Genomic DNA, 10,205 nt, shown 5'->3' with positions numbered 1-10,205 from the left:
AGAGTTAAAAGTGCCTCTATTTGTATATTATATATATATATATAATAATTTCTTGAAGGAATCAAGGAAAGCCTATTCTGAAAACTCATTGAATTTTAAAAAGTAGCTGGCTCAGAAAACAAAAATCATTAGCCTTCATGTATACAAAGAAAAAAACAGAATAACCTAATTACTACAACAAAAAAGAACAAAAATGAAAATATCTAGGTTAAAATGAGAAGTGTAAATCCATATGAGATAAATTTTGAAACACTTCTGAATAAAACATAAATCCAAACATGCTGTGTTCTTACTTAGGAAGGATTGGCATGATAATATATTATTAATCCTGAGGTTAATTAGTAAATTCAACACAATGCCTCAAATAGTGGGCATTATTACTATTAGATCATTATAATATTCAGCATTAATAAAGCATGATGATTATATCCTGATAATCCCATGGAGTTAGGGATTTATTTTATTTTGTTTTATTTTTTTGCGGTACGCGGGCCTCTCACTGTTGCGGCCTCTCCCTTTGCGGAGCACGGGCTCCAGATGCGCAGACTCCGGACGTGCAGGCTCAGCAGCCATGGCTCACTGGCCCAGCCGCTCCACGGCATGTGGGACCTTCCCGGACCGGGGCACAAACCTGTGTCCCCTGCATCGGAAGGCGGACTCTCAACCACTGTGCCAACAGGGAAGCCTTAGAGTTTTATTTTTAAGTGAAAAATTTAGGTGGAGAAATGTGTCTCAATATGGCACTGTTTATTTGAGAAGTTAGCGGTAAGTACAAATATATGCATCTTTTGTCAAATCAGTTTCAAACGAACACATAAACCATATTTTTAAGTGCTATATGTATGGGGAGAAAATGAGTAGAGAGAAGAGAAATCGAATCTAGTTTATATTCCTTTTTATAGATTTAATTTTGGAATCATGTAAGTATCAATATTTTAGATTACTATACAACAGAGTGTAATAAACAGATCTTAAACATTTAAGGAAAAATAAAACCAATAATTTCAACCTTATACTGAGTACAAAGTATTATCATACTGAAAATATTTTTTTTTCTCCAAGTGATTTCTAAATACAGTAATTTGTCTCCATAGTCCAAGGACTGGAAAAAAAATCTTCATCTAATAATATGATATAATAATCATTTATTTGGCAGTAAGGTTGGCACATTTTCCCTGAGACTGTAAAATTTAATTATGGGTTAAAATAAATAAATATTTAGTTTCATTAAGAGGTAAAGTGAGAACTGAACTCATAACATATGTTATTTTTAAAATGTATTTTCTAGCTCTGTCCACTGAAAAATCCTAGAAGCTTCCACAGACTACACAGATCATGCCAAAAGGACTCAAGAACCAACTTAAAGATGCGGAAACTGTATAACAAAGGCATGCACTGAGCGCCAGTTAGGATAGTAACTAATATGTATAAAATTTGTTTAAATTCATAAGTTCATAACAATTTTGAAAATAAAAATCTTCCTCAGTAAATTTGGAGAATAATAGGGAATCAATTCATCATTTTTTGAAAATTTTTAAATAAAGGGTCCAAGGTGAACAGAGACTCAGCTGAAATCCAAAGCAGGTAGTGTGCTAGGGGCAGTAGGTTATTTTATTTACTATTTTTTATACTCCAGAAATATTTATCTTTCCGTAGGATGTGAATTATTTCCTTCAGTTAAAAAAATGCTAATATACCACAAATTAAAACAAAACTAATTTTTTTTCTTCTTAAAATCTGTGTCCTTCTACCATGAGTGTTTTGGATTGAGAAATAATTGTCAGAAAATCGCAGGGCTTTACTACAAATTTCCCTAAAATTGAGAGTGGGACAGGAAACTGTACACAGAACAACTGTTCTTCAGTATGACAGTGGGCTATGGAGCTCTTTTGACGTGGATAAAACAAGTAGATTCATTATGGGACATTTGTTCAAAGGGGATGGGTCCAAGGGAATACCATATACAATATGGGGAACATTGCAAAAGACTCAGAGAAAATCAAATCGTGACTGAATATGCTGATGTTTTTAGTAAATGATGACTCAGTTAGCTATAAAACATTTGAACTAAGATATCCATTTACACATTAGGCATGTTCATTAGATTAAATGGTAAAATAGGATCCTAATGCTGTATCAAACAGCACAGTATCTGAAACATAGTAGGCACAAAATCTTTGAGATATTTTGTGATTTGAAGCCAACTTTGAAGTTGGAATTTTCCATGTATCTGGGCAAAATAATTTTGCTCTTCCCAAATTACACCATACAGATTTTTAAAAGTCACACTTGCTGTGCTAAAGGAATAGAGAGGTGGAGAGTAATAAGAATGACAACCATTAAAAGTGCACATATCAGACAGAGAAAGACAAATACTATATGATATCACTTATATAGGGAATATAAAAAATATAACAAACTAGTGAATATAACAAAAAAGAAGCAGACTCACAAATATAGAAAACAAACTAGTCATTACCAAGGAAGGGGGAGGGGCAATATGGGGGTGGGAGAGTGGGGGGCACAATCTGTTGGGTGTAACACAGGCTCAAGGACATATTGTACAATACAGGGAATGTAGCCAATATATTGTAATAACTGTAAATAAAAAGTAACTTTAAAATGGTACAAAAAATTTTCTAAAAATTCTTTTTTAGTCTAAAAGAAAAAAAAGCATCTATGAATGGGGAGACCCTGTTCGTTACCTGTGTTTCCTAGTCAGGACTTCTATTTTCCCATTGGAATATGCCTTATGTAATCCAGCAATCAGGAGAATCAATGGTGTGACAAGCAATTCCAGCCATAAGGAGATAATCAAGCCCTCATAAATCCTGTTAGAATAAATAAAGCCTGAAAAATGGGTTTGTTAGCACAGCAATCAAATTTCAAAACTGCCTGCCTGCAGGAGGCAACATGTCGCTGATGAGCAGAAAAGAGAAAATGTTGGCTAGGGAAGGTGTACTAACTCTTAGAAGGGGAGCAGATGTTCAGGGTCTTTCTGAGACACCTTCAAAAGAAGGGTCTGTGTAAACACCCAGCCTCACTGTTCAATGCCTCAGCTATGCCTCTAGCTGAAATGCTAGGACTAAGGATCCTGTTGTCATTAGTAGGGTGTTCTTAACTCTTCTGGGCCGTACATTGGGCACATAACTTTCATCTGTTCTCCTACCGTTCTTACTTGTTGCGCCTTCATGAAAGAGACTGCAATCTCAGATATAGAACTTCCCAGCCTCTCTTATATCTAAGATGGGGACTTGCAACCAAAGGCTGAACAATGGGACTTGAGGGAATTATCCTTCCTTATTAAAAACAATAGTCACTCTTTGCCTATCTATCCTTGGACACTGCTGTGAAAGAATGTATTGTCTAAGGCAGCTGCAACCAATAGAGCAGACAAGCAGCACACTGAAGCTGGAGAAGGGAAAGGGAGGGGGGAGACTGGAATTTGATTTCCTTCTTGATCTGTTAAATGGCCCTTAGAAGCACCCAACTTTAGCTCTCTTGCGATGTGGTCAGTAAGGTTTCTTGTCATTTAAGGCAATTCACTTGGGGATATTGTTAACATTTGGATTCTGATTCAGGAAGGCCCGGGGTGGTGCCTGAGAGTCTGTATTTCTAACAGACACTCACGTGATGTCCAAGCTGCTTATATATCGAGTCACCAGTATTTAGGCAACTTTTAAGCTTGTATTCAGTTACTTGAAGCCACGTGTATACTAAATGGCAACACTGAATAGAGAGGGACTTGGAAGTTGAATCCAATCTAAAGATATGCATGACAAAACTTAGGGATTCACCAGCTAAAAAATGCATAGACAGGATTATGGATTGTGAGAGCTTTGAGGTCATCATGGTCTGTATTTAAATCCTGGTTCTGTCATTTACACACTGTGTGACCCTATTGGAAAATTATGTAACCTCTGTGAATCTTGGTTTCTTCAGAGAACAGTGCCATCTGTCTCACATGGTTGGTTTGAAGATTAGTTGAGATTATGTAATGAAAAGCCTAGGTCTTGAACAGATGTGAGTTTTCTATGATGTTATTGGTGGTATGGAATTCTGTATTGTCAAACTTCACTCATGCCAAAGATTGCTTAGTTAAATTGGTGCTAAGTCTGGTAGAAATATACAGATTGTGGCAATCAAGCACAGAGACTTTCCTTGTAACCAAGCTGCTGTATCAAAATCCTGTGACTTCTGTATCAGGCTACGTTAAACTTAATTGGAATTTTTAAAAATATAAAAAGTAAGCAAAATTGTACTTTTATATGACTTGTTTCTTCTTTAAAAACCTGTCTGCACTGTCTCTGATGAAAGAGAAAATTTTTAAATTCACAAACTCTCTCCCCCAGAATTGCTGGAATATTGTCAAATGAAATGAAAATAGCAGATCTATCAGTGGTAAGCAAAATCTTTTGCCTGTGGTGATAAGAAGGTGGAAAATAATGCATTTTTCTTCAGTCAGATTGCAAATAGGATGGTGGACACCAGCTATGACTCTAAATGTTGCAAAGTGCTTTCTAGATTTGTGGTGTTTGATGACCAGATGAGGTCTTCATGTTTTCATGTTTAAAAGCCTGGGTGCTTTGATCAACATAATGATTTGAATACCTCCTGGAGTGATTTTGGAATGTTCTAGGCCTAATGCCAGAGCAAGGGAATTTACTTACAACTTCTCAGGCATATAGTTATGATCTTCTAAGCAAGGGTTTCCATGGATAGGAATAACCTTACATATCTCCAACAGAAAAAGAAAGCATGTTTTAATATTACATACATCCTCTTGACATTAGGGAATCCATGTGACTTCAAACATGGCAACAGTTGTACACTGGACTATCATTTACCTTTTAGTATTTTTGCTATCAAGTTATTCTCAAAAATATCTGTAACTATATGCTTAAAAATTCAGAATCCATTCTCAGTTGAGGTGAATGTGGGTTAAAACCTTCCTCATTTCAGGAGTACTGTAGAGCGGAATGGGTTCCTAAGTTGGCTGGAGCTGGGTTTTGGGCTATTTACTCATTAATTATGTAAATATAACAAGTTACATACTTATCTGAGACTCAATTTATTTATCTGTAAAATGGGAATCATAACAGCTATTTCAGGGGATGTTGAAAAGATTCAATTTGATAATCAATATAAAGCACTTACTACATGCTTGGCACTTAGTAAAGATCCAGTAACTTTTTGGTAGAAACAGCTTCAAACCTGAAAGGAAACCACTTCTTTATTCTCATTTTATTTCTTCATCCTATAATACTCACAATGATAAGCTCTTGTGGGAAGAAAGGGTTTCCTCAGAAAGTAAAACCTGATTGACAGTTGGTGCATGGGTAACTTATTTTGGGAAGTGATTCTAGGAAATTGGACTGAGAAGCCTGAAACGGGGAAGAGGGACACAGAAGGACACGCAGATGTGACAGCTGAGTTTCATGGGGCCTTCTAAGAACCACGTATAATAGAATGAGGGGAGAAAAAGGGGAACATATAGTCACTTACTCCTGTTTTCCATTAATTGGGTTGCAATGGGGGCATTAACATTGTCATATGGGTCTGTAGTATATAAGTGGTGAGACTGTTGGTTCTAGTAGAGAGACATTAGCAGCAGAGAATTCCCAGAAGAGAAAGTGGGAGAGAGCCCAGCTGAGGTGTCACAGTTTATTTACGCAATGCTGGTTGCTGTAGGATGTGCAGGTGATCAAACCATGTGAGGAAGGGCACAAATGGTATTTCACACATGATTCTTTATAGCAGCCATGTGTCCTCAGTGACCCTTGAGATTTGGAAGTAATTCAGTCCCAGGTACCTCTGTTTCAAAGCACACCCTTTGAGGGCAATGGCTTAAGTAATTCTCTTCATAGTAAAGACCAAAGTTTCTCACCTTGTTCTAGCAGATCTACAGCTGGTATCTACAAGACCCTCAATGGTGATTTCTATGCTAAATATCCAATCAAAAAGGACACATTGGGCTTCCCTTGTGGTGCAGTGGTTCAGAGTCCGCCTGCTGATGCAGGGGACGCGGGTTCGTGCCCCGGTCCGGGAAGATCCCACATGCCGCGGAGCGGCTGGGCCCGTGAGCCATGGCCGCTTACCCCAAAAAAAAAAAAAAAAAAAAAAGACACATTTTCCAGGTGAGCTGAGATTCATGTTTTGAAGTGAGTCCTCCGCTCTAAGTTCTGTCAGGAAACTCAAACAATACACAGTCTCCTTAGTCTCAAATGTTGACTTAGAGACCGCAGTGGAGGTAATTAAAGTGAAAAACTGCTTTCCCCTTTTAAAATAGTTTCAAAATATTATGTGGTTACCTCTGTGGATGATTTAATACTGCTTACCTTTTTTTATTATGGAATTTTTAGTTTATGTTGAGTCTTTTTTTTTTAACTTTAAGGGGAAAATAACACTTGGAAAGCTTCCTCCTGGAAATAACACTTGCAAATTTCTAGGAAACTCTTAGAATGTATAAGCACATATGAAATTGTGAGGTTATGACCAAAGGCAAATGTATTAAGGACAAAATCCAGCTACATGATTCCTTTAATAATTGGTGTGTGTGTGTTTTGGTGAGCATCCCCCTTATCCAAAATAGCTCGATTATTAAAACTCAGATAATCACAGAGAGAAAAAATTTCCACCTTCCTACTAATCAGTAGTTTTCATTTAATATCTATTTAGCCTTAAAGGTGAAAGTGGGCTCCAGACAAATGTCTTTCACATTAGAAGCTGTATTAAATTACTTGAAAAATAAACATTGATAATAATAATAAAACAAGAGAATGATGAACAGTAAAAGGTAGATACTTTTTAAATGTTACTCAAATAGACAATCAATAAAACCACATCTTTCAGTCAACATAATAATTATTTGCATCATAAAAAACTTTAGTTGTTGAAATTTAAAATATTGATTAAAAAGCTTCAATTGGACTTCAGCCTAAAAAGAAATTTCCATCTTAATAAAATAGGCAAAAATTTCCTTTTAAACATGACACTTATTTTTTAAAAAAAACGTGTTTACTATCTTGAAAAAGATTTGAAATGGGTCTTTCAGAAAAGAGCTTTTCCCATTTTAAATTGAATCCAACAGAGCAGTGAAGGTGCAATTCCAAAGAACCCGGAAGAAAAGCAGAATACCCAAAAAACGATTTATGTGTTTCCAAAAACCCTGATTTGGGGTTGATGCTTTCACAAAACAAGAGGGTTACTGAGCAATTCCATGACATTTTAAAGTTTCCTCCTGGTGTTCTGATGTCATGATAATCCAGCCTGTCCTAAGGAATTTTTAAAACCACAAAAACACAATCCACTGCCTAGCTTTAACTGAACTTCTGAGCTTGACTTTTGCACATCTCTTCTGGAAGATAGCTCAAGTGAAGTGAGAAGATACTCTTTGACTTTAGTCACCAAAGTTAATATTCTCGTGACCTAAATTGACTTCATACAGTCAAGTTTATTTCACACTCTCAGTTACTCACTACTGCAAGTCAACACAGCACAGAAATTAAGGCATTTTGTGCCTTAAAGAGTACACACTGCTGTTCATGAACTTTTTGGCCAATGAATAAAAAGTATTTCATTTCTAAATCTCACCAGAAGGATTTAAATTAAATAGTAACAGATGAATTGGACAGGCACGGAATACTAAATAGGAACTAGCAAATGAAATAATCCAGCTCTTTGCTTTTACCATGAAAATGAGAATTGATTCTTCATTGAGAGAAGTAAAAGGACTCAGTGTTTTAAAAAAGCTTTCTCCACCAAAAGAGCAAAATAGCACTCAGTGGCATTGCAGTGTTAACAAAATTTCTTTATCAGAAACTATAATTTAATATTTAAGTACCTAATTTACATGTGACAAGGTATCATATTCAAAAAATTAAATTGCAACTAGAAAACTATTAACCACTAAAAACAATACCAAACACAACCCAAACATTTATAGGAAAGCAATAGCTAGAATTTGAATTGGAAAAAGAAGTTTCATCATATTTGGCTCATTAAACAAAGCATCCGTTACAGACTGTAAAAGAGTGTTTCTTCTAATTCATCAAAAGTTTATCCTTTGTAGCATGAATACATGTAAAGATAGATTTATTGACTTCATATGCACACGTGTGTATACATATTGTGAGACATACCTCATGTATTGATTTAAAGATATCGTATCTACTGATAACTGGTTGAACTTTGGAAGGTGCTGAAACCCATATTTCTACATGACCTGTGACCCATTTAAAAATGTCTTTTTATAAACAGAAATTACATAAAATACTCTGGTTTTTATTAACTGAATCTTAAGCATAATAATAGACAATGAAGGAATTGCACTTATTTTAAAGGTACAGTAAAGTGTTAGATTGCAGCTCAGACATCAAAGATCAGGGACTGTAGTACTGATAAGTTGTGCATTATATGCAAAGATGACGGTGGCCACTGAAATTAAAATGAGAGCAACTAATTACAGAACCAATAGGGGGATAACAGAAGAAAACATGCACTACTCCTACTTTAATGCAAAACTAATTTCTCCCAGGAAACCAACCCTTTGACCTTTCTTACACAAAGAAACAGGTTCTGCACCCTTGGTAACACAGTAGACATGGACTTCTGTATTCAAATTCTAGTTCATTGTCTCTGAGTGTGCTGTTCCAGCATCATCTCCTTAAGCTGCCCTTGAAATTCTGGAGCATCTACAATATTACAGTCTCTTGGTTAGGTTTCATTGAGCCTCAATATCCCCTTCAGTTCTATATAAATAGGGTCCTTTATTCATCTTCTTCTGGTTCCTGTGGTAATATGGGTATTTCTTCCTTTAAACAATCACTGAAGAATCTGAGGATTGTGCTGTAGAGATGATATTTGCTCTTCTCAGATAGGTCATGGCCTTCATCTGGGTAGACCTAAGATATTGAAGGGAAAGGAGATTTAAAGTTATCAAAGCAAGTCTTCTTCCTCAGAACTCATTACTTTAGCCCCATGGCAACGGAACTTGGGAAAATAATATCTGACCAAAATCTCATGTAATTCAACTCTGAGTTGTTCATGCTAAACTTTCCTTTTTTATTATAATCATATCAAAATCAACATTTGAGACAAAACACAATTTTATGCATTTATATTGGGATTTGTTGTCCAAAAAGTTAGAGCTTTCTACATTCACGTTGAACAAGGTGGCATTGACATCACCTTAACTAAATTTTAGATAGTTTTGTAAGTTCTTTCTCTGCCCCTTTGAAATGTATGTAAATCTTCTTTCAGACCCTTGCCAGTTTTACAACCCAGGAAATTTCTTTCTCAAGGACTTGGAAACCATCTCTTTGAAATGTAAACATTGAAAGAGAGACAGCACCCCCCTATCTCCCAGTCTCCAAGTTGTAAAGCTACTTACTGTCATAAAGATAAAAGAAATGTTTCTTAAGGCTGATTACCAAACATGGAAGGCAATGAGTCCCTCCATTGGGGCTCTTAAAAATGCTCCAGCCCCTTGTTTTAACAAAGTTGAATTTACTCTTTCTCCCCTATTGCAGTAGTCTTGGATAAAGTTTTCCTTGTCTGTTTAATCTTGTGTAATGCAATTTTTACTTTGACAATGTCCTTCCAATATAAACGACATTAGTGAGTTTTCTAAAATATAAATGAAAATACTGTCATGTCAATTCCTGAGTGTAAAGTTTTTAGATGGTGCCTCATTTCCCTCTGAGTAAAGTCTCACAATCCTTTACACTGCCAGTGCCATGACTCTCCATCTGTTTATCTCTACATCTTCATCTTTCATCATTCTAACCCTGGTTCCTGTGTTTTAAGTATAATGAACGACTTTTAGTTCTTCCAAATGCTGAGGAATTAAAACAATTTTTTTCCGTTCCATGACTCCTGCTTCAGATTGAAAGTTCCTTGATGTGTAAAGTTATGTCCTGTTGACCCATTTAGCATAGAGACCCCTGTAAAGTAAGTCCTTGATAAATATTTACTAAATATGGTTGAATGTAGAGATGTAAATGATGTAAGGATGTTTTGCCCTCTCCTTTTTCTCTCATGTTATTTACTCAAAACTATTTTCCCCCACTTTTTATGATGAGTGATGGAAACGGACAAAAAGACAAAGGAACTAGAAGGAAAATAAAAATTATTATTTTAAAATAATTCATTATCAGTGATATGAATAAAAAAGTTAGAGAAGAAAAAACATTTTTGAAAGAGTG

At 35.7% G+C, this 10,205-nt stretch overlaps 1 protein-coding gene across 2 annotated transcripts in view; it reads right to left on the bottom strand.

Moving 5' to 3' along the window:
* Window positions 1-6,786: 6,786 nt before the first annotated feature.
* The window catches only part of DPP10 (dipeptidyl peptidase like 10), a 681,887-nt gene continuing 678,468 nt past the window's right edge, over window positions 6,787-10,205 (bottom strand). For both annotated transcript variants that reach the window (XM_007456345.1, XM_007456346.1), the window contains exon 26: window positions 6,787-8,903. In XM_007456345.1, the coding sequence (XP_007456407.1) occupies window positions 8,769-8,903 (135 nt within the window). In that variant the 3' untranslated portion in view covers window positions 6,787-8,768. The remainder of the gene's footprint in view (window positions 8,904-10,205) is intronic.

This window comes from Lipotes vexillifer, unplaced genomic scaffold (genome assembly GCF_000442215.2).
Source record: "Lipotes vexillifer unplaced genomic scaffold, Lipotes_vexillifer_v1.1 scaffold3, whole genome shotgun sequence".
Classification (NCBI taxonomy): domain Eukaryota; kingdom Metazoa; phylum Chordata; class Mammalia; order Artiodactyla; family Lipotidae; genus Lipotes; species Lipotes vexillifer.
This window is presented reverse-complemented; position numbering and strand designations above follow the sequence as displayed.